Here is a 26706-nt window from a genome sequence, read left to right as displayed (position 1 = left end):
TTTCTTTTCTTTTTTTTTTTTTTGGTGTTAGAGTTCTTGAGACTGGAATTACAGAGGGTTGTGAGCTGCCTTGTAAGTGCTAGGATTTGAACCCAGGTCCTCTCCAAGAGCAGCCAGAGTTCTTAACAATTGAGTCGTCATCTTTACATTTTCAGGGTTTTTGTTTTTGTTTACGAAGTCTCACTGTGTAACCGCGGCTGTCCTAGAACTATGCTGACTTGCTCGTTTCGTGCGGTCCACTCCAGGCACTCCTTTCTCTCCGCCCTCAGTCTTTTTTTTTTTTTTTTCCGAGACAGGGTTTCTCTGTGTAGTCCAGGATGGCCTCGCACTCACAGAGATCCGCCTGCCTCTGCCTCCCGAGTGCTGGGATTAAAGGCGTGCGCCACCACCACCCGGCTCCACCCTCAATCTTACGTCCTTATTAAAGTGTGTTTAATAGCCAGGCCTGGTGACGCACACCTGTAGTTCCAGCACCACGGAAGCGGAAGCGGAAGCGGGCGATCTCTGTGAGTTCCAGATCAGCCAGGATACATAGTGAGGCGCTCTCTCTCTCTCTCTCTCAAGATTTATTTATTAGGTATACAGTGTTGCGCCTGCAGGTCAGAAGAGGGCACCAGATCTCATTACAGATGGTTGTGAGCCACCCTGTGGGTGCTGGGAATTGAACCCAGGACCTCTGGAAGAGCAGCCAGTGCTCTTAACCTCTGAGCCATCTCTCCAGCCCGAGGCCCTGTCTCAAAAGAAAAAAAAAAGTCATTAATGAAGCCTGCTGCACTAAACTGGCAAGTTTTAAGATTGTTTTCAGGAACTAGGACTTGACCTGGGTCTAGGTCCTTAGGATCTCGAGTGCCGAGGGTGGCGGTGTGAAGCGAGTCTCTTGTTTCCTCACTTAGGACACCTCTGAGGAAGGCTTAGGGGTTTACGAAGAAACAGTCTTTTTTTTTTTTTACCTTCTTAAGATGGCGGCTCTACAATCCGCTTAAGCTACTTTAGCCACTTCCAAGATGGCGGCCCCCACATGCCGACCTCAGGGCAGGCCCCGAAAAATCTCGCGTTAGGCGAGGCTCACGCGGCAGTTCTCGCGCGAGAGCACGTCAGGCCAGCTAGGCGTTGTGTGATCCGCAGCTGGCGCGGAAGCTTCAGGTGTGAAGTACTCGGTAAGAGGGTCTGCTGAGGCGGTAGGCCCGGAGGCTGACAGGGGCTCGGGAAGCGTCCGGGGCCGGAGCCGGAGACTCGGCATGGGTTAGCTGGCATCGGCGGAACTCGCGTTGGCGATTGCCGGAGCGAGGCTGCAGCAGGAAGTGCGCCTAGGGATTTTCATCCCCAGTGGAACTTGCAGGGAAACTGAGGCTCGGGGTGGAGCTCCGGGTTCTGGGGTGCGCTGAGGCCGCTGTTTCCCTCTGCAGTTGCGGAAGATGTCGGACAGCGAGGACAGCAACTTCTCCGAGGAGGAGGACAGCGAGCGCAGCAGCGAGGCGGAGGAGGCCGAGGTCAGCGATGGGGATTCTAGGGGCAGACGTTGCGCCTGGGGACAGGGACCGGGCAGAGAGGCCCCTGCGGAGCCCGGGACTCGGGACGGCTGGGGTTTTCCAGACTGTCCGGACAGATGGGCGAGTAGGCAAGTCAGCGGGGAGCAGAGGGACAGGATCTGGAAGGTGGGGTGCGCCAGATACACTGAGGCATTAGGTGATGTCTTCAGACGTCATTGGCTTTTAAATTCATGTATCCGATTTGCTTCACTTTGTTTCTTATTACTGTTTGCGGTGCTAGGATTGAATCCAGGGCTTTAGTCGTGCTAGATCGATACACTGTCGTCGAGTTACAGCTTCAGCTGTTAGTCTATCTTTTGTGTTTTTGTTTTTAGGTATGCCCAGTTCTCCCGGAAGTGTGTTTGTATTGCCTACTGTGTGCCAGGCACAATTCTTTGTCCTGGGGCTCCTGCTAACAGATTTTAAAATGTAAATAAACAACTGATAAGCGAACACGTATTTGCTAATGTGAATAAATGTAGCCAATACATAGAAGATACACAGGTTCAGCATTCCTAATCTGAAAACCAAAGATCTGGAATGTTCTAAAATCCGAAACTTTTTGAGCCCCTATATTGATGCCACAAATGGAAATTTCCACACCCGACCTAATGTAACAGGTCAAAGTCAAAAACACTGGTGCACTAAAAATACTGTATTAAATTTCTGTGCAAGGCACATAGGAAACGTGTGAATTTAAGCCATAATGTTGCTGGGGGTAGAATGCAGGGCTTTGTACACACTAAGTAGGAGTTCTACCACTGAGTTGCGATTCCCTTAAATTTAGAATTGCGTGTGCGTGTGTAGGGAGTTCTTGGGCTGGGCCTTAAATTAATTTCTTTAGTGAGTTGTCAGTGGTTTCAAACATTTCACCATCTACAATGTAAAACCTATGTGAGGAAGGAACTAGGGACCCTGGTGTCATCATCAGGCTTCAGCTGCCAGACAGTAACCTGAAGCTGCAGGTCCCTGTCCCCTTCAGTGGGAAGTAGAAGGGACTGACAGCACAGAAGTGGCCATCTCCTCCTGTTACAGGACTGGGGATTGACCCCTGGCCTCAGGCATGCTAGGCAAGTGCTCTCCTACTAAGCAGTACTTCCATACCGCCTGCTCTGTGCACACTAGGGCTTTCTCCAGTCCTGGCTTATATCAGTTGCCATTTATCATTGTGCTTACCTCATGGCAGAGTTTAGCAAAGGAAAGGTGTCATGGATCCGTGTCCTGGAGGGCTTCAGGTGTAGGATTATAGGTTTCCGTTGATGTACCCACTTACTTACATGGTCTGCTTGTCTTCTGTAGGTAGTTAGTTGCCAGTCTGTGTGCCTTTGGGACTGGTCCTCTCTTCCCAGGCAGGCATGGGGTGCCATGGTAATATAGGGCGGCAGGTGTGTGTGGGGCGTGACAGGACTAGCCTTTGTTCCAAGCTCTTAGTGACTCATGGCTTCAGGTCACTGCTGGCACTTGTAGCCTGGTGGTAATGAGACCAGGGTCCCTGGTTCCTTCTTTGCAGAGGTTTTTCACTGGGTACCTCGTCAGACTCATGAGTCACCTCCTGACTGACTGTTGACACCAAGGAGGTATGAGGCCTGCCCCAGCTGTTGAAGACTGGGGCCAGATGTTGTCCTGTGTTCTGTAGATAGTTAGGTTGTCAAGCAAACAGTATGCTGCTTGCTGTGAAGGAGATCAGCTGGCTTCCCATTCTCATCCCCTTCCTTCATTCAGCAGGGGCTCCAAGTGTGGCACTGGGGCTCACAGCCTCCCTTCCTGAGCTAACTAAGTCGTAGGCAGAGATTGTTTTATAGATACACAGTCCTGCAGGGGTGTTGACGGCAGTGTGAGAGTGTGGTAGAGTAAGAACTGCAGCAGTGTAGTGCTGCCTACCAGGCTCCTGAGTTCTTTGGTGTCTTCTCTGGGTCTTTCACTGTATGGATTGGCCCTTCCAGTTCATGCTTACAATCTCAGATTGTTTCCCCAAAAAAACAACACACACCCAAGACTGTGGTCCAGCCCCCAGGGAATACAGCTGTGTGCAGGAGCCCTTGCTTCAGGGAAGAAGGCTTTTCTGGAACCCAGCCAGGGACATAGTGGCAAGATGGCTTGAAGCAGGCCTAGAAAGCTTAGCTTTTTAAAATGTAAGATGTAAGTCAGGCAGTGATGGCACATGCCTCTAATCCCAGCACTCTCGGGGCAGAAGCAGATAATTTCTGTGAGTTTGAGGCCAGCCTGGTCCACAAAGCGAGTTCCATGATAGCCAGAGCTGTTACACAGAGAAACCCTGTCTTGAAAAACAAAACAAAAAAACCCAAATAAACTGTGAGACCTTGGACTGGTGACATGGCTTTTGCTGCCAAGTCCAAGGACCTGTGTTTGAGTCCTAGGATCCACATGGTGAAACAGAGAACTGACTCCTGAAGGTTGCCCCACACATGAGCCCACACACAGAATATATGTGTAAAAACAATTGCAGCGTGAGCTATTGTCACCTAGTCAGGAAATCCATTTTTTTTTCTTCTCAGTGTTTTTATTTTTAAGACAGGGTCTTACCTGTATCTCTGCCTGGCCTGGAACGGGCTATGTAGGCCAGGCTGGACTGGCTGTGAACTCAGAGGCCCATCTGCCTCCTGAGTGCTGAGACTACAGGTGGCCACCACCACACCGGGGGCGGTGATTTTTTTTTTAGATTTACTTATTTTTATTTTTTATGTATGAATGTTTTTGCCTGCTTGTATTTTTGCGCACTACCCATGTGCCGATAGATTCAAAGAAGGCATTGGATCCCCCAGAACTGGAGTTATAGATGTCTACGGGGATAGGACAGCACCAACAGGGACAAGCCCTTCTTGGGAACATGCATGCCACTCATGATGGTGGAGATCTGGGAGGGAGGAAGCAGCAGAGAAAGCCTAGCCACATCCCTTAAGCAGATATTCTTTTTTTTTTTTTTTTTGGTTTTTTTTTTTTTTTTTTTTTTTTGGTTTTTTGTTTTTCGAGACAAGGTTTCTCTATGTAGCCTTGGCTGTCCTGGAACTCACTCTGTAGCCCAGGCTGGCCTCGAACTCACAGAGATCCGCCTGCCTCTGCCTCCCGAGTGCTGGGATTAAAGGCGTGCGCCACCACTGCCGGCTTAAGCAGATATTCTTAAGGCATCTGTTGCTTGCTCTGGGTTGGGCAGTGCTGGGGACCCAATGCTGCCTGAGCCTTTAGTGGCTCTGTTCATAGCTGTGGTGGAGGAGCCTGCTTCACCTAGGGGAAAGGGAGCAGGCTGCCTGCAACAGGAATGGTTTTTGTTTCTGTTTTTTCTTCGTTGGTTCTGGTAACCTAACCCAGACCTGTGAATCCTAAGCAAGGACTCTACTACTGAGCTACATCCCCAGCCCAAGAATAACCTTTTTTCTTGCAGTGTTGGCAGTAGACCAGGCGGGCCTCAAACTTAAGAGATCGGCCTGCCTCTGCCTCTCAAGTACTGGAATAAAAGGCATGTGCCACCATGCCTGGCTAGAACAGTTTTTTTTTTTTCTTCAAGACAAGGTTTCTCTGTGTAGCTTTGCGCCTTTCCTGGAACTCACTCTGTAGACCAGCCTGGCCTCGAACTCACAGAGATCCGCCTGCCTCTGCCTCCCGAGTGCTGGGATTAAAGGCGTGCGCCATTACCGCCCGGCCTAGAATAGGTTTTTTTTTTTTGGTTTTTTGAGACAGGGTTTCTCTGTGTAGCTTTGCGCCTTTCCTGGAACTCACTTGGTAGCCCAGGCTGGCCTCGAACTCACAGCGATCCGCCTGGCTCTGCCTCCCGAGTGCTGGGATTAAAGGCGTGCGCCACCACAATACAATATTTTATTAATTGTTGGAGAACTTTATGCACTGTATTTTGGTGTTTACCCCTCCATTCCTTGCTCCTTCCAGTCTCTCCTCCACCTTCTCATCACCTCCCACTTCCTGTCTTTTTTCTTTTTTTTTTTTTGATTACCTGCCTAGTCCAGGTTTGTGCTGGCTATATACACCTTGGGTATGACCCATCTACCAAGACCACACCCTAGAACAGCTCTTTATAAAGAGGACTGGTATGGTGGATGTCATTGCTGAGAGGGCAGAGTGTGTTTTAGAGGCTGGGGTTGCTCTCAATGATAGAGCATGTGCTAAGCATTGTCACAGCCCTGGGTTCCAGCCAGTCAACCCCAAATCCAAACAGAAACCTCCAAAATACCCACATCATACAAAGTGGTGCAGAACAGAAGAAGCTAGAGGAATTGTTTGAGAGGAAGGCCCTGGAAAGAGAGCTTGGCATTGGGCAGGGTGTGTGCTTCCTTCCAATCCTGCCAAGGAGTCATGGCAGGGGAACGAATTATCAGACTCAGGCAAATGTGTATGTTTTTTAAGTCTTTGGTCACATTTATTAGTGGGCAAAATAATAACAACAACTAAATAAAATGTATAAAATTTATAATTCAGCATGCAATTAAAATAGAATGGGACAATATTGATTTTTTTTTTTTTAATGGATTTTTTTTCCCCTTGGAACCCATTCTGTAGACCACGCTGGCCTTGAACTCAGAGATCCACTTGCCTCAGCCTCCCAAGTGCTGGGATTAAAGGCATGTGCCACCACACCCAGCTTGAGGTTTTTAAAAATTTATTTATATATTGAGATAGAATCTCACTATGTAGTTATGGCTCTCCTGGAACTCACTATGTTGGTCAGGATGGCCTCATTCACAGAGATCTGCCTGCCTCTCTGACTCTCAAGTGCTGAGATTAAAGTGCCACCACACCCAGCTTAAATAAAGATTTTTTTCTTAGTGTGTATGTGTGTTTGTGTGAATGTATGCTGCTATGTGTTGGGAGTGTGCCCTCAAGAACAAAAGAGGGCTCTGATCCCCTAGCAATAGAGTTACAGGCAGTTGTGAGCTGCCCAGTATGAGTGTTGGGAATTGATCCTTGGAACTTTGGAAGAGCAACATATGCCTGTAACTGCTGAGCCGTGGCTTCAGCCCCAAGCAAGGTCAAATGTACATATTGATTCAGATATGATACATATTAGTTACTTTTCCATTTAACAATGTTTATTTTTGTCAGTTTTACATGTATATACATTGTATCTTTTTAACCCCTTTTCTTGAGACAGGGTTGCATTTTGTAGCCCTGACTGGCCTAGCTTCAGGTTCAGGGTCAGTTGCTGGTTTCCCAACACTTAAGATGGTTCAGGACCAGGTGACTGGAGGTGCTCTCAGGTAGATTGGTAAGATCTAGGCTGTACTTACTGATGCTGTAGGGTATGTGTTACTTCCCTTGCAATTTTGCAGCTCTGCGTTGGATTGGAGCCTGGAGTGTCCTTCTGGTGCTTTGGTGTCCTGACCATCTTTTTTTTGAGATTGTGGAGCCTGGGTGTTGCAGGGGAAGGCTCGGCCCATAGACTGCAGCAGTATCTTGCTGAGTCACACTATATAGCCTTGGCTGGCCTGGAATTTACTATGTAGACCAGGCTAGCCTTGAACACACAGAGATCCACTTGCCTCTGCTTCCTAAGAGAAAGGATTAAATGCATGCACCACCATGCCCAGAGTTGATGTGTGTGTGTGTGTGTGTGTGTGTGTGTGTGTGTGTGTGTGTGTATGCATGTATATATTTTTAATTTACTTGTTGTCTCTTAAGCTATTTAGAAATAATTAAGTGAATTTAAAGAAAAAACTGAACTGGAGAGATGGCTCAGTGTTTAAGAGCACTTGTTCACCCAGAGGACCTGGGTTTGGTTCTCAGCATCCAGGCCAGGTGACTCATAGCTGCTTGTAACTGTAGCTCCAGTGGATCTTACACCTTCTGAGGGCACCTGCATATATCTGGCATTTACCCACATAGGCATGAACGCGCGCACACACACACACACACACACACACACACACTAATAAGCAGATTTAAAATAAAAACAGAAATATAAAAAAAATTGGATAAATAGGTTGTAACAATGTGGAAATGGAGGAAGCCTTGAGGTGGTGAGTTAAAGGTTAATGCTTGGGCAGCAGAATTTGTGTGGATCTGTTTGTGACTGGTACAGAACAGTGTTGTGGGATATTTGTACACTGTGAAGATGTATTTGCTGATTGGTGTAATAAAAAGCTGAATGGCCAATAACTAGTCAGGAGGTATAGGTGGGATTCCCAGGGAGAGAAAGGAAGAGGAGATGAATCTAGATGCAAGAGAGACGCAGAACGAGTTGGACATAGAGGATGAGAAAGAAAGGTTAATATAAATGGGTTCATTGAATTTATAAGAGCTAGTGGGACAACTTTAAGCTAAGGCCGAGCTTTCATAATTAATAAGTCCCTGTGTAGTTATTTGTGAGCTGGTGGCTCAAAGAAAAATCCGTCTACAGAACAGGGATTAGAAACCCGGGGGTCTCCTGAGGAGGCCAAGGCAAGGATCCAGTGCTGGAAGGCAGCATGGTGGCCTAGACTTGGGATGTATCGATAGGGAGGGATCAGAGCAGTGACATTCACAGGCAGAAAGCGTGAGGATCTGGTGCCTTCAGGGAGCTGGACAGCATAGCTAGGGGGACAGCATTGTGGACACATTGGGACACAGAGACTGTTGTGTTGGCCTGGCATACTCAGAGGATATCTAGGGAGACAACTCAGAGGCTGCTGCATGTGGGTGGTGGGCTCTGTTTCTGGGAAAAGTGGAGAAGTAGAGGCATGTGGGGGCATCAGCAGCAGATGGGGGAGCTGATGTAATGAAAGGTAAATGGCCTAGTGAGAGAGGTGTGGGATGAGGGGGAATGATGGTCCTAGACAGAGCTTTAGGTCCATTTAAAGCTGCTTTGAAGAGGTGAGTGGAAGCCAGCTGTGGGGGTTTACACCTATAATCCACTACTTGGGAAACAGAGACAGAAGGACTGCCACAAGTTCAAGACCAGCCTAGGCTACACAGTGAGTTCCAAGGCAGTCTGCATTACTAAATGACTCTCTCTCTCTCTCTCTCTCTCTCTCTCTCTCTCTCTCTCTCTCTCTCTCTCACACACACACACACACACACACACACACACACACACACACACACACACACGTGAAGTGATTGGAGCCTCAGGATAAATAGCATGTTGAGGGATTGCAAGGGAAGCACCGGAGACATCCATTGGTGGGTGTTAAGCACCTGAAATAGATCCAGGAGTCAGGAGCAGACTCTTAAAGAAACACAGAGATGAGGGCTGAGGACTGGCACAAGGAACTGCCGTTTAATGGCCCTCAGAGTGAGGGATCTAGTGAAGGGATTGGTTTCCAGGGGTTGGTTGGGTGGCCGGGTCATGGCTGGACTGTCACTTGAGTTAGGACAGTAACCAGAGACCTGGTAAAGATTGGGACTGTGAGGGCAGTTTGGATGTGTATGTGTGACATCAGGGTTTCTGGATTGGGGGATAGTAGAACTCTGGCGCCCCAACTCTGCTTGAACCCTACAGGCCGAGGATGAACGACGGAGTGTAGCAGGCAGTGAAAAGGAAGAGGAGCCTGAGGAAGAGGAGGAGGAGGAAGAAGAAGAATACGATGAGGAGGAAGAGGAAGAAGATGATGACCGGCCCCCAAAGAAACCACGCCATGGGGGATTCATTTTGGATGAGGCTGGTATGTCATAGGGCCTGGAAGCATTGGGCAAGCTTAAAGAGGAGACGGACGAGACATGAGGCATCTGTGCCTCCAGTTTTGTGTGTGTGCATGCATATGAGGTGGTGGGGATCGACTATTCCAAAGGAATGGCCCTCTCTGAGCCCTATCCCCAGAGCCTCACTGGTGGACTCTAGGCATACTCCCAACCCTCTTTTTTACTTTTCATTCTGAGACAGGGTCTTGCTAAGTTGCTCAGGCTTGCCTTGAACTGACAGTGTAGCCTAAGTTGGCCTTGAACTTGCAGTTTTCTGCTTAACTTCTCATGTAGTTGGGATGAATGGCCTCACCATGGGGCCTGACTCAGAATGCTTGGGGTTACAGGTGTGTGCCACCATGCTAGTTCTGGTTGTAATTTTTTTAGAAGGGATATGTCTGGTTAAGGTAGGGTGGGGGAACTGGCCCTTAGAAACAGGTGTATCCACGTGACACCTCCTTTGTGGTACGACCTTGGGTAAAGAATGCCGTACCTTTCTGAGCCTCTGTCCAGGTCTGGATTTCTGGGGCTTGTCTTTCAGAGGGGATGTTTCATTCTCTTGGAGCTGTTGTCCTGAGGTCACCTTTCATCCCTGCTGACTGCCTGGCTTTCCCGTTTCAGATGTAGATGATGAATATGAGGATGAGGACCAGTGGGAAGATGGAGCTGAAGATATCCTGGAGAAAGGTGTGTGTGGGACCTGCCTGCAGGACCGTGTTGGACGTGGGTTGTGCCTGGGAGGGTGTCTTCTGAGCCCTTCCCCACACCCCATCCTGCAGCCACCCCAACCCTCACTTCACCCTGCTTCTTTCTGTCCTTGCCAGAGAGACGGCTCCCCCAACCCTTTTCCTTTGAGGCCCATGAGTGGGGGCGGGTGGTGTTGTGGGGAGAGTATTCTGGGTATCCCTTTGTGGGGTGTAGGGTGGGTGGGCTCTGCCCCACAATACCCCCCACTTGCTGGGCCAGTGCCCCCTTCCCTGTTATTTTCGTTCTGTGCACCTCATACATTTCGGCTTCTCCCCACCCACCTGGTGCCTGGCCTTTACTTTTGGTTTTTGACCTTCCTGTGTCCCTCCCTCCGCCCCACCCCATTGGTTGATTTCGCTGCTATAATTTGGCTCATACTTTGTCTACCCTGCACCACACCACCACCACCACCACCACCACCACCACCACCACCACCACCACCACCACCACCACCACCTTCTCCTCTTCCTCCAAGTAGAAGAGATTGAAGGTAAGAACTGGGCAAGGGTGGTCTGTGGCTCTCCTCCCATAACCTATGTGGCCCTGGGGCTGTGACTTACATGGGGTACAGGGATAGGCAGTCTTGGGGGTCTGACCTAGGAAGCTTATGCATTTCTGTGTCCATGTACTAGATGTAGTACAGGCAGGGGGAGCTCAGGGCGTGCTTAGATGGTGACTGTGAGGTGGAGAACTGATGGATGCCCCCCAACAACTGGACCTGTCCCTGAGCACGTGATGAGAAGCAGGGAGTTGAGTAGGACAGAGGATGGGGGGAGACGGGGGGGGGGACACCCTCAGCCAGGTGTCTTCCTGCCCCAGGGCCAGGTCTGGCCCTGAGCTCCCCAAGCCCTTTTCCAGCCTGACTCTCCCGTGCCTCTTGTTTCCAGCCTCCAATATTGATAACGTTGTCCTGGATGAAGACCGCTCTGGGGCTCGCCGTCTGCAGAATCTCTGGAGGTAAGTAAATGAAGAGAGCTGGGTGGGACCCAGCTTCCTGGGACAGATGTGGGGTAGGTCAGCCTGCCCTCCAGTCCTCCACTTTCCTTCATGACTGCTTTCCCTCGTACCCCAGGGACCAGAGGGAAGAAGAACTGGGCGAGTATTATATGAAGAAATACGCTAAGTCATCCGTGGGAGAGACGTAAGTGCCTGGTGGGCGCAGGTGGTCCTAGGTGGAAAGCAAGTATGGTCTGGTGGGGCTCCCCTCCTTCCCACTGCTGTTCTCTCTCTAGGGTGTATGGAGGGTCTGATGAGCTCTCGGATGACATTACCCAGCAGCAGCTGCTCCCGGGAGTCAAGTAAGAGAGTGGGAGAAGGGTGGACGGCCAAAGGTGGGAATCCCATATGGGCTGTAGACATACAGAAGGGCGGGGGAAATGAGAACTCTGTGTGCAGTCGTTAAGAGCTGGGCCCTGGGCTGGAGGGCAGATGGTGTGGATCGTGTCTTACTGAGGAGACAGTTTTGGTAACCTTGTCTTCCTTATCCTGTGCTATATAGGGACCCCAACCTGTGGACTGTCAAGTGTAAGGTGCGTGTTCTGGCCTTGGGCTGCTGTAGGGAGGATCATACATCTTCTCTGGATCTTTTTGCACAGCTAGTCTCCTGGTCCTGTAGCTGCCTGTTTGTGCTCCTTTTCCTGGCTCTCTCTGTCCCACTTTTTGCCCCCTTCCCCCTCTTCTGCTCTCATCTCCCTCACGTCTTTTTCTTGCAGTCCATCTCTCCTACTTCACCTTCCTGCCCTCCACCTGCCCCTGCCTCTCCTTTTTCCTGTCAGTTTTCCTGTGTCCTGCTCTCTTGCTCTTCAGGTCTCCAAATCCACCTCTCTTTCCAGATTGGGGAGGAACGAGCCACAGCGATTTCCTTGATGCGCAAATTCATCGCTTACCAGTTCACAGACACGGTCAGTCGGGGAGTGGGCAGATTGTGGTTGAGCCCAGGTGCAAAGACATTTATAGGCACTAGGTGCCCTTGGGCAAGCAGAGCTGTGCAGTGAGTGAGTGAACAGTTGAACTAGAACAAGAGAATAAGACCACTGCCTGGATTTAGGGGTGCTCTGCCTTCCTGGGACTTTGTTTTTGTTGGTGGTGTTTGTTTTTAGCTGGAGAAACAGCTGTGTGTAATAGAAACTGAACTCTTGCCCTTTTGGTTGTGAACATTAGCTTTTAATGGCTCAGCCGTCTCTCCAGCCCTTGTTTTGTTTTGGGGTGTATGCATATGCATGTGCAGTATTGTGTGATGTCTGTAGGTACGTCCACCTGTGCATTCATGAAGAAGCCAGAGAGAATATCACATACTTTCCTATTGGTCACTGCCTTATCTTATTCTCTTGAGATAGGGTCTCCCTGAACCTGGATTTTTTTTTTTTTTTTTTTTTTTGCTAGGTTGGCTGACTGGCAAACCCCGGAGATTTTTCCGTCTCATTCCATATCTCCCTACCCCTGGCTTTTTACATGTATGCTAGGGATCCAAATTCAGGCCCTCATGCTTGTGAAGCAAATGCTCTTAATGAGTGAACCATCTCTCTAGTGCTCTGTGCGTGCGTGTGTGTGTGTCTGTGTGTGTCTGTGTGTGTCTGTGTGTGTGTGTGTGTGTGTCTGTGTGTCTGTGTGTCTGTGTGTGTCTGTGTGTCTATGTGTAAATTAAAACTTTTTTGCCAGGGCTAGAGAGATGGCTCAGTGGTTAGTGATGCATATTGTTTGTGCTGAGGACTGGAGTTTGATAGTCCCCACATCAGGCACTCACAATTATACAACTGCCTGTAACTCAGCTCCAGGAGATCTGACACTTCTCAGACCTCCTTAGACACAACTACAGAAACATGTATACATAAATACTCGTAATTTTTGTTTTGTTTTTAGTTCAGTGTTTTTGGTTTTTTTTTCATATATTTTATGTATATAGATGCTTTGTCTACATGTACAAATGCACACCAGAAAGAAGGCATTGGATCTCTTGAGACTACAGTTATAGATGGTGGTGAGCCACCATGTGGATGCTGGGAATTGAACTCAGGACCTCTGGAAGCAGCCAGTACTTTTTTTTTAATTAAATATTTTTATTTTATAATTAATTTAATTTTACATATCAGCCATGGATTCCCCTGTCCTCCCTCTTCCCAACCGAGCAGCCAATACTCTTGACCTCTGAGCCATCTCCCCAGCCAGGTTTTGGTTTTTTGAGACAGGGTTTCTCTGTGTAGTCCTGGCTGTCCTAGAACTCACTCTATAGATCAGGCTGGCCTTGAACTCATGGAGATCCACCTGCCTTTGCCTCCCAAGTGCTAGGACTACAAGGCTTGCACCACCACCACCACTACCTGGCCGAAATTTTTATTTATTTATGTATTTTTTTTTTAGGTATGAGTGCTCTGTATGTTTGCCTGCATGCCAGAAGAGGGCATCAAATCCCATTATAGATGGTTGAGAGCCACCATGTGGTTGCTGGGAATTGAATTTAGGACCTTTGGAAGAGCAGCCAGTGCTCTTAGCCTCTGAGCCATCTCTCTGCCCAGTTGTTGTTTTTTCGAGACAAGGTTTCTCTGTGTAGCGCTGGCTGTCCTGGAACTCACTCTGTAGACCAGGCTGGCCTCGAGCTCAGAGATCGGCTTGCCTCTGGGAGCCCCTCCCCTCCCCACCCCAGCTCTGAGATTAAATATATGCACCACCACATCTAACTAGATTTTTTTTTTTAATTGAAATATAGTCTGAGCAACAAGAATGTAGCCGAGAGGAGGAGGGGCTGGCCTGCTGAGGCAGGAGCCTCTCTAATGTCACAGGATTAAATATCCTGCCGGGCAGTGGTGACCCACGCCTTTAATCCCAGCACTTGGGAGGGAGGCAGAGCCAGGTGGATCTCTGTGAGTTCGAGGCCAGCCTGGTTTACAAAGCGAGTTCCAGGAAAGGCGCAAAGCTACACAGAGAAACCCTGTCTCAAAAAACAAAACAAAACAAACAAACAAATAAAAAAAGAATACAAATATCCCGATGTCTGTGTACCCCACGCCCTACCTGTCATGGATTGCAGGACAGCAGCAGAAGGAGGACCCACCCACAACCCCCAAAGAGGGTCTGGCCCTCGGCACCTGCCTGCCTTGGCCATACTTCATACTCTGTGGGTGGGAGGGTACTGACATTTCTCCCACCCACAGAGACATGATCAGCCAGTGTGACAGGTGGGGTCCTCAGGATGTCTCTGGGGAAAAGAATCCGAGAAGACAGGAAGGAAAGGGTGATCAAGGAACCTCACCAAGCCAGGCTGGGCAGAGTTCCAGAGGAATGGCCAGCCCCCTTCATTCTCCTCCTTGGGTTTTAAACACACACACACACACACACACACACACACGCACACACAAACCTTTTAGCCAGATGTGGTAGCCCATACCTGAATTATTAGCACTTGGGAGACTACAGCAGGAGGATTAGGAGTTCAAGGCCAACCTGAGCTACATGAGAAACTGTCTCAAAAAATGAAAGTACTGGAGATGTGACTTGGTTGGTGAGTACTTGCCTAGCATGCCTGAAGATCTGGATTTGGTCCTCAGCACTGCATAAAACCAGACATGGTGATGCACATCTGCAGTCCCAGCATTTGGGAGGTGGAGGCAGGAGGAACAAGGATTTGAGGCCAGCTTCCATTGTCGTTCCTGTGACCATCCCAGTACCTGTGCCACTTGGTGATATGCTCCCGCAGACTCAGCTCTGGAGGAGCCCGAGAGTAGCAGTCCTGACTGTTGGCTAGCTGTGTTCCTCATTCCCCCTCTCCCACCTCTGTCTCCAGCCCCTGCAGATTAAGTCAGTGGTTGCCCCAGAGCACGTGAAGGGCTACATCTATGTGGAGGCCTACAAGCAAACCCATGTGAAGCAGGCCATTGAGGGTGTGGGCAACTTGCGACTTGGCTACTGGAACCAGCAGATGGTGCCTATCAAGGAGATGACTGATGTACTGAAGGTGGTGAAGGAGGTGGCCAACCTGAAGCCAAAGTCCTGGGTCCGCCTCAAGCGTGGCATCTACAAAGACGACATTGCTCAGGTGGGAGCCAATGGAGCAGCTGAGTGGGCCAGGCTGCTGTACACTGCCTCTTTTCTTCCTTTTCCCTTTCCAAGAGCCAAGAACAGAGCTTCCCTCAGGGTGGGGAGGCAAGGTGAGGCTTTAGCTCTGAGCACACAGGAGGTGATGGCTGTCGCTAGGACATTCAAAGGCAAGTTGAGTAAAGACTGAGGAAAGGGAGTGGTGATGAGCCACATGGGCTGTGTGAGGAAGAAGGTAGGCATGTGAAGTAGATGCCTGGGACAAGGCTGGAGCGATAGCTCAGTGGTTTGTGCTTCTTGTGGGTCTGGGTTTGATTCCCAGTACCACGTGGTGGTTCACAACCTTCTGTAACTCCAATCCTCAGGGATCTGATGCTCACTGGCCTCTGAGGGAACCAGATACAACATGATACAGGTAGACATGCAGACTCCCCTCCACACATACAGGATAAATAAAATCAAGATGTCTAGATCGGGTAGTGAGAGACACAGCTGAGTTTGGAGGTGATAGGCCTCATGGTTCATTGTAGGTCCTTTTGTTTTGTTACATAGGATCTTAATATATAGTCCTGACTGGCCTGGAACTTATATATAGACCAGGCTGGCCTCAAACTCAGAGAGATCTGCCTGCCTCTGCCTCTGGAGTGCTGAGATTAAAGGCTTGTAAGTCTGTGGTGTCACTGTGGAGAGATGGGAAGGTTCTATGAAATGTAGTCCAATTTGTAAATTTTCTTATATGATGGCAAGTGAACCTAGGGCCTCACACATTCTTGACAAATGTTCAGCTGAGCCACACCCCAAGCCCCACTGGTAGGTTCTAGGTAAATGCTCTACTGCTTCCCCCAGCTGGGAAGATTGGGATCTTAACATTCATAGCTGCTGGGACCTGTGAGTGCATAAGAATGAAGGAATTGAGAAGGACTGCCAGGGCTTCTGAACTCATAGTTGCCTGCTTTGCTTGCATGAGGCTGTGGGTTTGATCCCCTGCATTTGGATGGGTGGGTGGAATGGGAAAGAAAGGGCTGGGAATGGAGCTCAGTTGGTGGAGTGCTTGCCTAGCATGTAGGAGGCTCTGGCTTCAGTCTTCAGCCCTGTATAAAACCAGGCTTGGTGGTTCATGCCTATAATCCCAGGATTCAGGTGGTAGAGGAGGAGAGTCAAAAGTCCAGCGTCATCCTTGAAAAATTACTTTAGGCTGTGGCCTAAGCAGAATAGAGTGGGAGGTTATGGGAAAGGGGGCAGTTTGGAGAAAACAGCCATTATTAGGCTGTGGTCTTATGTTTGTGGGACCTTTGAGACATCCAAGTGGGGAAGGCAGGTAGGTGGTATATGTTCATTTTCAGTGCTAAGAAGTGTTGGTCAGGGCAGAGAGGTTTCTGGGAGCTGTGAGCAAGCAGATCTCTACCATGCCCTTCTCTGGCCACTCTAGTACCTTCCCTTCAGGTTGCTAGGGTCACTGAAGTCCAGATGAGCCCTGCTGACCTGCTGTTTTCCGCCAGGTGGACTACGTTGAACCCAGCCAGAACACAATCTCCCTCAAGATGATCCCACGCATCGACTATGACCGCATCAAAGCCCGCATGAGCTTGGTACTGCAAGCTGTGGTGCCTGCTGGGGACACTGTATCCTTGCTGGTAGCCAGCCCTCCTCCCTCACCTCTCCCACATGTGGCCCTTGTTCTCCACAGAAAGACTGGTTTGCCAAAAGGACCAAGTTCAAGCGGCCTCCACAGAGGCTCTTTGATGCTGAGAAGATCAGGTGAGCTTGCCTAGGGACCAGGCTTGGCTGTTGGTTGTGTGGCACAGTGTGCTTTGGTGTCCTCTTTAGGGACATCCCCGCAGGTGTGTGAGCGCGTAGCTGGGCAGTCTAGCCTCAGGTGGGCACTTTCTTTCTTCGGACCTCAGTTTCCTCTGCTGCAGATTTTCCCCCCCTTTTCTTTTTTTTCCCTTTTCTTCCTTTGGTCCTGAGGACTGAGTGGTGGGTTCCATGCATGCTAAGTAAGCACTCAGCCACCAAGCCACATCTCAGTCTGTTGCGTGTTGCTAATAGTGATGCACTACCCCAGTCTCCCAGAGTTATAGTCATTGACTTTGTGTGTGTGTTTAAGACTGGCTGGGGTTCCTGGTGATGGGCAAAAGAGAGAGGGGACACGGGTTTTTCTGGACCCCGCTCGCTGTGTGTAAGGGCCCTTAGGCAGATTTTTGGTTTGGTGCTAGGGTGGAACTTAGGGCATTGGGCACATTGTCCACATGCTCCACCACTAGGCCATGCTTCAGCAGAGGGCAGAGGGGACCCCCTCAGTGCCCATCAGAGCACACTGCTCCCCTTGCCAGACTCACCATGTGGCAAACATCTTCCTATAGTGGCCCCCATCTTTCTGTCCTGGGGGCCTAAGCTAAGTTGCTTGAACCCTGTGTGCAGGGTGGAGGGCCCTGACAAGTCTAGGTTGGGGTTAAGGTACAGAATTGACTCCTGTCTGCCTGAGTCCACCTTCCCTCTGCTAGAGAATGAGGCCCTGCTTCTGGTGTCCCCGGGTTTGGGGGTGTCTGCACAGCTGAGGACATGCAGGGACTCTTGCTCCCGCCCTTCAAGACCAATGTCTATTCACGGTTGTTTCTGAGGGCCTGCTATGTGCCCGGCACTCACTGTCCAGTGAGAATAGGGACAGCAGCCGGTGATCACCAAGGCAGGGAGTCCCTTCATTTAGCTGGCCTTTGGGGTGTGAAAAGTCATTTAAGCTACCAAAGTCGTGTGTTGGAGGGTCTTGAGCCCCTTTTCCATTCAGGAAAAGGATCACACACCCCCTTACCATCTCTGTCCTCCCCCAAATCTCAGGTCCTTAGGGGGCGATGTTGCCTCCGATGGTGACTTCCTCATTTTCGAGGGGAACCGCTACAGCCGAAAGGGCTTCCTATTCAAGAGCTTCGCCATGTCTGCTGTGGTAAGGCCCAGTGGGCAGTGCTCATGGGGTGGTGTGCCTTTTTTCCCCCTGGAGCCATGGTCTCCAGTGGTTTGTCCTGGGCAGTGATTCTCGCTGGCGGTAACACTGACCCCTGTCCCTCTCCTCCCTTCACCCTGGGTCTCAGATTACAGAGGGTGTGAAGCCCACCCTGTCAGAGCTGGAAAAGTTTGAAGATCAGCCTGAGGGCATTGACCTGGAGGTGGTGACTGAAGGCACAGGTAAGTGGCCTCACACCTGGCTGTGGAGGAGGGTGGCCCTGGAGACTGCTGTCCAGTCAGCCCTGCACTGTTCCCTCAGGGAAGGAGCGGGAACACAATTTCCAGCCTGGGGACAATGTGGAGGTGTGCGAGGGTGAGCTCATCAACTTGCAGGGCAAGGTTCTCAGCGTGGACGGCAACAAGATCACCATCATGCCCAAGCACGAGGACCTCAAGGTGACACCACAGGGCTGGCTTGTCTGTTCATGGCAGGTTGTGTGTAGGTCCAGGCAGTGGTTCCTGCCCTTGAGGAGGACATGTCTGGACCTTTTTGTGTCTCCTTGTGCTGATGGTCTGCTGAGAGTATTCAGGCCTATTTTCTGTGACTGGGGAATTCTGCAGGTGTCGGTGGTTTCTCAGGCCTAATTCTGCCTGTCTGTGGGGGACTTTGTGGGTACATACTGTGGCCTGGGCTGACCTGCTTATGAGGAAGGACAACCTGATAGTGATGTGTACCTCTGTGTGTGGCTTTTTAGAGGAGAGGAAGAATGCACCCAAGGGATGCCCCCCCCCTTTCTTTTTTGGTGCCTGTGTGTGATACTCAGAACCTAGGGTTTTGCACATTGCTAGATAAATGCCCTATCTCTTAGCCTCACCCCCCAGCCCCTCACTGGTGGCTTCTACCACTGAGCTATATTCTTTTTTTTTTTTTTGGTTTTTCGAGACAGGGTTTCTCTGTGTAGCTTTGCGCCTTTCCTGGGACTCACTTGGTAGCCCAGGCTGGCCTCGAACTCACAGAGATCTGCCTGGCTCTGCCTCCCGAGTGCGAGCTATATTCTTTTTGTGTACCCCCTCCATTATTTATTTATTTATTTTGGTTTTTCAAGACGGTTTCACTGAGTAAAGCCCTGGCTATTCTGGAACTCACTCTGTAGACCAGGCTGGCCTTGAAATTCAGAGATCCTCCTGCCTCTGCCTGGGATTACAGTTGTGCACCACTACTGCCTGGTGCTCTTTTGTTTTTGTTTACATTTATTTATTTTGTGTGTGCATATACTACAGCACATACATGGAAGTCAAAGTCTGTTCCCTTGGCTTAAGCTCCCTTATCTCTGAATCATCTTGCTGATCTCCTTTGCCCTCTCTCTCTCTCTCTCTCTCTCTTTTTGTTTGTTTGTTTGTTTGTTTTTGGAAAAGGACTCATTATGTAGCGCTGGCTGGACTGGAGCTTACTCTATACACCAGGATGGCCTTTAATTCACAGAAATCTACCTGCTTTCTGCTTCCCAAGTGCTGGGATTAAAGGCATTTGCCACCATGCCCAGCCTCTTTTTACTTAAAAAATTGTATTTAATGACTGTGTTTGTATACGGGGAAGAAGGGCAGGGACAGCGCTCCGGCTGTCAGTCTTGGCAAAAAGCTCCCTTACCCAAGCTGAGCCATCTCACTGGTTCTGTTTTTACTTTTTGAGTCCGAAACTTGCTAACTTATCCAAGCCAGCCTTGAACTTGTGGTCCTCCTGCCTCGTCCTCTCTAGTAGCTGACTGGCTTGCAGTCACTAGGTCCCCTTCATGGGCTGTTTCCCGATGTGTTGTTGAAGGACTGACTTCCAGTCTGTCATGGCATAATGACATAGTCTGTCTGCCTTTGTTGTTTCTGAGGAGTGGCATGTCTGGGTCTCATTGGGTTTAGGGTTTGACTGTGGAGTAACCTGAGGTCAGTGCCTGCTTTCAGTCACAGAGGTGTTTGCGTGTGTGCGTGCACATGTATGACGAGTTGTTGGTGTCAGCATACAGTGTTTTGGGCTTAGGGAATGGCATCAAAATACTAGTCCAAGAGAGTTCCACGTATCTGAGGACAAGCTGCCTGTGGGTTCAGGCATGTACATGTGGTACCGGGGCTGGCCCTCTCCGTGGTAGAGGGTTGTCCAGCTCAAAGCCCTGCCTGAGGCAGCTGTCTCCGCAGGAGCCATGCAAGTGTCTCAGGTGGCCTCCGGTGGTGGGTGGGTGATAGGGAGCTGCAGTAGGTCTGCAGGTCTTGGCTGAGATTGAGGTGATGCTAAAGGTGAGTAGGACAGGTGATGATGGTTTCTTTTACGTACTTATTGTCCCTGTGGCCACATCTCCTAGGACATGCTTGAGTTCCCAGCCCAGGAACTTCGGAAGTACTTCAAGATGGGGGACCATGTAAAAGTGATTGCTGGCCGATTCGAGGGTGACACAGGTCTCATTGTGCGGGTGGAGGAGAACTTTGTCATCCTTTTCTCGGACCTCACCATGCATGAGGTAAGTGCCTGGAAGAGGGGACCCTAGTAGGTAATTCCCTGGGGCCTGCCTCACCGCTTCCACTGTCTCCACAGTTGAAGGTGCTTCCCCGGGACCTGCAGCTCTGCTCAGAGACAGCCTCAGGTGTAGATGTCGGGGGCCAGCATGAGTGGGGTGAGCTGGTGCAGCTGGATCCCCGCACTGTGGGTGTCATCGTGCGGTTAGAGCGAGAGACCTTCCAGGTGTGTCTTTACGCTCACTCCTGTCCCGAGAGCCCCCCATCCTAGGAGGTGGTAGAGCGTGGTGACCAGGCTTACAGATTGTGCTGGTTTATAGACTTGGTAAGGCTCCTGAAGCCTGTCTGTGTAATGCTGGCAAGTGGCCTGTCATTTTTTTCCTGTCTACCTCAAGTCTCACACCTAGTTAGGTGGAGATCTACCTCATTGGCTGAGAATTTAATATGTCTCAGTATTTGGTGCTTTTTCAAAGATGTCATGCTATAGTTGCCACAGCTCTCCCCTCCTCTCCCCTCCCCCACCCCCATGTCTGCATTAGCCTAGCACCTAGGACCCCGAGTCTGTGTCAGCTCTGCCCTCCCCTCCCCTCCCCCATGTCTGCATTAGCCTAGCACCTAGGACCCTGAGTCTGTCAGCTCTATTGCTTCTGTCCCACGTGACCCTGGCCTCATGACTTACCCTCTTGGGGCCACTGTAAAGTAGGAATTGTGATTTTATTCCTCTCAGAGGAAGTGTGTGAAGAGTTTAGCAGGGGTGGATCATCAGTGGACTCCTCCTCCCATGCCCCTGATGCTCAGTCAGGAAGGTAGTCTCCTCCCAAAGTGCCTTTTGTTTCTCCCATGTGGCTGCCTCCACGTGGAGTGCTGAGATTACAGACGTTTGCTACTATGTCCAGTTTACGTGGTGCAGGGGATCACAGAGCTCCGTGCATGCTAAGCCAGCACTCTGAACTGAGCTACACCACAACCTTCCAAAGGATCTTTTGGAATGATCTAGAATGTTTGTGATTGACCTAGGGCCTGGTGGTTGGTGCTCTGACTTTGCTCCACATTCATGCAATCAGGATGCCATGTAGGGCTCGGGATCTCAGGATTATCTCCCCTGAGGAAGGGACAGCTCATCTCACATCACCTCATCCCCTTTCATCCTCTGCGTCCTTTTCCCCCCGCAAAGGTTCTGAACATGCACGGGAAGGTGGTGACTGTCAGGCACCAGGCCGTGACTCAGAAAAAGGACAACCGCTTTGCTGTGGCCCTGGACTCAGATCAGAACAACATCCATGTGAAGGACATTGTCAAGGTCATCGATGGCCCTCACTCAGTAAGTGTCAGCACTGCTCTCTTGGTGAGTCTAAAAGAGTTGTGGTGGGGTCTTCCCTGCCCAGCATGTGACCCCCCTTCTGCCCAGGGCCGAGAGGGCGAGATCCGCCATCTGTATCGCAGCTTTGCCTTCCTGCATTGCAAGAAGCTGGTGGAGAATGGCGGAATGTTTGTCTGCAAGGCACGACACCTGGTGTTGGCTGGGGGCTCAAAGGTGAGAACGTCAGGGCCCCAGGAGAGGCAAGACCAGGCTGGTGGGACTGAGTAAGAGTAGGTCTCACTGCCAAGTCCTTGGGGAAGGTGAGAAAGGTTTCTTTGGGATTTTGAGCTGCTCTCCTGTCATTTGTCACTTTTGTGGGTTGCATGTTGAGTACTAGACACCCTGGGGTATCTGCAAAGGAGATAAAGTCTCCACCCTCCTGCAGCTGATTCATCAGGATATGGAGGAAAGTGAAGTGGCGGCAGGTTTCACTGTCGGGGCTTCCTTTCCTGTGTGCTCCTCTTCCCAGAAGTGATGGTACAATGCAAAGACCGGGTCAGGGGACCACTGGTTGAGATAGAGGACGTGTGTGTTACAGCAGAGATCAGGGTGAAGGAATCCAGAACCACCGTGTAACTCAGGAGCTGCCATTGCCTGGGCTCTGAGACAGGACTGGCAGGGAAGTTGTGCAGGGCCAGATACGGACAAGGAAATCTGGAGCAAGCTGTGGTAGCACACACCTGCAGTACCAGCACTTGGGAAGTGAGGCAAAGGCAGCTCTGCTTAAGATCATTCTTGGCTACACAGCAAGTGCAAGGCCAGCGTGAGCTACGCAAGACCTTGTCTCAAAAATAAGGAAATGGGGCCAACAGGGGACCCCAGTGCCTGCAGATAGGGTGTTTTTACCCCTGACTCGTATTTGTATGTCACTAGGGACTTAAATTTCTGACTCATTTTGGTTAAAGTGCTTATCTTGGTGAGGGGAGACCCAGGCCTCTTGATGGAGAGGCCTACAGAGGCAGAGAGGTGGCACTTCCTCACCTAGGAGATGGGGCTTTGTCCCTGGAAAAAGGATGGATGGTTGCTGCAAGCAGAATCTAGGCCAGACATTGTGGGGAGTGGACTGGAGGCCTTTCACCTCTATCTCCTGCCTGGCTGTTCACTCTTTATCCCTCTCCCAGCCCCGGGATGTGACCAATTTAACTGTTGGTGGCTTCACTCCTATGAGTCCCCGGATCAGCAGCCCCATGCACCCCAGTGCTGAAGGTGAGATGGGGTCAGAGTTCAAAGGTCAGAATGGGGGAGCCTTGAGTGGTCAGCTTGAGAGCCTTGTGACCCAGAGTGGAGTCAAGGAAGGCCTCAGGGTTAGGGAGTGGGTGGAGGGGGCCCCTAACCCTCTAGAGCAGCTGAAGCTGGTAGAGAGAGGTTTGAGGGTGTCCTGGCTGTGGGCACAGTGTAAGAGAGAGGCATAATTCCTGTGGCCCCACAACATCCTTCCACCTACAGGCCAGCATGGTGGCTTTGGTAGCTCAGGTGGTGGCATGAGCAGGGGTCGAGGGCGAAGAGATAACGAGCTCATAGGCCAGACTGTGCGTATCTCCCAGGGACCCTACAAAGGTGAGCCATGGGGTGTGGGGAGGCAGGGGCTGTGATGGAGAGTCCCCCCACCTGACTGCCTAACTCCTTATAGGCTACATTGGTGTGGTGAAGGATGCCACGGAATCCACGGCCCGAGTAGAACTGCACTCTACCTGCCAGACCATCTCTGTAGACCGCCAGCGGCTCACCACGGTGTACGTTTGGGCTTAGGAAAGACCAGTGTGGGGTTGATGGCTGGGCCTAGGGAGGACCAGCATGGGCATACTAGGAATCCCACCCACCCCACTGTTGTATGTCCACAGTGACTCCCAGCGTCCAGGTGGCATGACCTCCACCTATGGACGGACACCCATGTATGGCTCTCAGACACCCATGTACGGCTCTGGCTCCCGAACACCCATGTATGGCTCCCAGACACCTTTGCAGGATGGTAAGTATGTCCACAATACTAGGGATGAGGCAGAGCGCCCAGCAGATAGGATAGAATGAAGAGCATGCTTCTTTACTTTATCCAGGTAGCCGCACTCCACATTATGGCTCGCAGACGCCTCTGCATGATGGGAGCCGCACTCCTGCTCAGAGTGGGGCCTGGGACCCCAACAACCCAAACACACCTTCCAGGTGAGGGCCGTTTTTAGGATGGGCTGTGTTGGCCAGGGTGTGAGTGGTTGTGTTTGAATATTGTGGTGCCCGCTCCAGGCTGGGAATACAGTGTCCTGTCCGCATCGCATGCAGCTAACATACGTTACTCTGTGCTTGGAGACATTGCCAGGTGTGTGGTCTTGAGCAGGCGGCCTTGTCCCTCTGCACCATCGACTCAGCTGTGGCATTGCCTTAGTGTCAAGAAGCCTTTGTCTGGGGCTTCTGTCAGACCACAGTTGCCTCAGTTGAGGATCCAGTGTCTAGTGCTGTTCTACAAGCATTGTCAAATTTGTTACCGCCCGTCATTCTCAACAGACTTCTGTCCCACCAGGGCTGAGGAGGAATACGAGTATGCCTTTGACGACGAGCCCACCCCATCCCCACAGGCATATGGGGGAACCCCGAATCCCCAAACACCCGGCTACCCAGACCCATCATCCCCCCAGGTCAATCCACAGTACAACCCGCAGACACCAGGGACGCCAGCCATGTGAGTCCACCAGGGCCGAGCCCGAAAAGCCCTGCACACAGCTGCCTACCGCCCTACCTTCTGACCCTTTCTGTTGGTACTAACACCTCTTTCTTCTGTCTACAGGTACAACACGGACCAGTTCTCCCCCTACGCTGCCCCCTCTCCACAGGGGTCCTATCAGCCCAGTCCCAGCCCCCAGAGCTACCACCAAGTGGCACCAAGCCCAGCAGGCTATCAAAACACCCATTCCCCGGCCAGCTACCACCCCACACCTTCACCCATGGCCTATCAGGTATGCCATGCCACAGAAGTCTGTGGAAGAGGTGGGCCTCGGTTGGGATGGCCAGGCCTGTGATTGTTCCAGACACTCATTCCTCTTCCTTCAGGCCAGTCCCAGCCCCAGCCCTGTTGGCTACAGTCCGATGACCCCTGGAGCTCCTTCTCCTGGAGGCTACAACCCACATACACCAGGCTCAGGCATTGAACAGAACTCCAGTGACTGGGTAACCACTGATATCCAGGTGAAGGTGCGAGATACCTATCTGGACACACAAGTAGTGGGGCAGACAGGCGTCATCCGCAGTGTCACAGTAAGTAGTGTCCCGGGGGTGGGCAGGGCCCCTAACTCTGTAGTTACCTATTTTTGTCTGTGGTGCTATGGACGGAACCCTAGGCCTCATCCATGCTAGGCTAGTGCTCTACCACTGAGCTATATCCCTAACTTACTTACTTATAGTTTTAGTTATAACTTTCCAACTATAGTGTCTGGTATGCTGTGGTGGACAGATATTGAAGGCTGGAGTGAGTGTCTGTGACTCCAGGGGATGGGTCCTTCTGCCTCATGTGCTCATAGCTCAGGCCTGGGCACCTGGCACACTCGAGCGTGGTGACTTTGGAAAGATGAACTCAGTAGTGTGCCAAGTGGCCCCCTGGGCCAGGCATTGACACCCCCAGGCTCAAGCTCCCAGAGGCCCACTGAGTTCTCACCCTTTGCACATGCCACCCCTGTCTTCCATCCGGTCTTGTCTGGCTAGTCCTTCAGCCTTCAGAAAACATCTGTTGTCTCAGGCTGAGTCTTAGGAGTCTGAGGAGCTCTTCATGTTACCCACCTGTTGCCTAAAGTTGAGTGTCAACCTTAGCTTGGTCTGCATTTGGGGCTGAGGGTGCTCAGTGTATCTGTGTAACTTTCTGGAGGAGAGCACCTTTATACTTTTCTTCAGGAGCCAAACTTGGTATAGGAAGGCTTTGCACCTTGTTAACCCTCCAGTAGATGTTCTGATAGGACTGATTAAACACCAGGGACCAATCAGCCCCAGAGCCTGTCCTCACAAACCTCACCTTGAGTTGGGGTAGAGAGATATGTCCCCAGAGTGGGCAGAACTGGCTTGAGAAGCCTAGAAGGCTTGGGGAGCAGGGTGAACTGAGGCGGCACTGTACTCAACTTCGGTGAATCAGGGAGGACTTTCTGGAGGAGACATTGAAGCTGAGACCTGAAGCTGGGCTTGGTGGCACACATCCTTTAATCCCAGCATTTGGGAGGCAGAGGCAGGCGGATCTCTGAGTTTGAGGCCAGCCTGGCTACAAACAAAACAAACAAAGATATATAGACCAGTTTAGCCTGGAATCCAGAGAGATCCTCATCTCTGAGTACTGGGATTAAAGTATGTGCCACAATGCCTGGCTGATTTAGCTGCATTTTAGTGTGTCCTTTAGTTGCCTTAACTGCTCATCCTGATAGCCTGTGGTGCTTGGAGGGTGGGCTCCAGATTGCACTGGGAACAGGACAGGCTGAGCAGGCTATCCCTCCCTCTGCAGGGAGGCATGTGCTCTGTGTACCTGAAAGACAGTGAGAAGGTGGTCAGCATCTCCAGTGAGCACCTGGAGCCCATCACCCCCACCAAGAACAACAAGGTAGGATGGGGCCTGTAGGACGGCCCAGGGGGGCATGGCTGCTGTTGGTGGGCCTGACACTTACTGTTGCCTCCAGGTGAAAGTGATTCTGGGTGAGGACCGAGAGGCCACTGGGGTCCTACTGAGTATTGATGGTGAGGATGGCATCATCCGAATGGACCTAGAAGACCAGCAGATTAAGATCCTGAACCTCCGCTTCCTAGGGAAGCTCCTGGAGGCCTGAAGCCCAAGTGTGCCGTGCAAACACGGAGCAAGCGGCCCTGCTTGGCCCAGCATGGAACCCTGAGTCTGGAGGATTTCCTTTCCTGATACTCTAGATGTCAGAGCAGACTCAGAAAAGTTTCCACTTTCTTTCTGCTGCCCCAGCTTGCCTTTGTCTTCAGGTCTTTCAATAAAGAGAAGCTGATTGAAAAGTA

The 26706-nt window shown here is 50.9% G+C and overlaps 1 protein-coding gene across 3 annotated transcripts; it reads left to right on the top strand.

Annotated features, from left to right (window-relative positions):
• Window positions 1–1031: 1031 nt before the first annotated feature.
• Supt5h (SPT5 homolog, DSIF elongation factor subunit) lies at window positions 1032–26706 on the top strand. Of its 3 annotated transcripts, none has more exons than XM_052763062.1 (30): window positions 1032–1157; window positions 1407–1490; window positions 8974–9136; window positions 9774–9839; window positions 10378–10389; window positions 10787–10856; window positions 10972–11040; window positions 11132–11197; window positions 11398–11428; window positions 11732–11800; window positions 14677–14928; window positions 16427–16516; window positions 16615–16685; window positions 17763–17868; window positions 18014–18107; window positions 18187–18323; window positions 20216–20371; window positions 20446–20592; window positions 21541–21687; window positions 21775–21900; window positions 22848–22932; window positions 23173–23283; window positions 23357–23459; window positions 23568–23695; window positions 23781–23886; window positions 24239–24397; window positions 24503–24671; window positions 24766–24969; window positions 26195–26290; window positions 26367–26706. In XM_052763062.1, the coding sequence occupies exons 2-30, from the start codon at window positions 1416–1418 to the stop codon at window positions 26511–26513; spliced, it is 3255 nt and encodes a 1084-aa protein (XP_052619022.1). In that variant the 5' UTR covers window positions 1032–1157; window positions 1407–1415; the 3' UTR covers window positions 26514–26706. The 3 variants fall into 3 exon arrangements, with proteins under 3 accessions (XP_052619022.1, XP_052619024.1, XP_052619023.1); XM_052763063.1 differs by lacking the exon at window positions 1032–1157 and adding an exon at window positions 1174–1301; XM_052763064.1 differs by lacking the exon at window positions 10378–10389.

The sequence above is a fragment of the Peromyscus californicus genome, unplaced genomic scaffold (genome assembly GCF_007827085.1).
Source record: "Peromyscus californicus insignis strain IS unplaced genomic scaffold, ASM782708v3 Scaffold_4__1_contigs__length_199733344, whole genome shotgun sequence".
In the NCBI taxonomy this organism is placed as follows: domain Eukaryota; kingdom Metazoa; phylum Chordata; class Mammalia; order Rodentia; family Cricetidae; genus Peromyscus; species Peromyscus californicus.
This window is presented reverse-complemented; position numbering and strand designations above follow the sequence as displayed.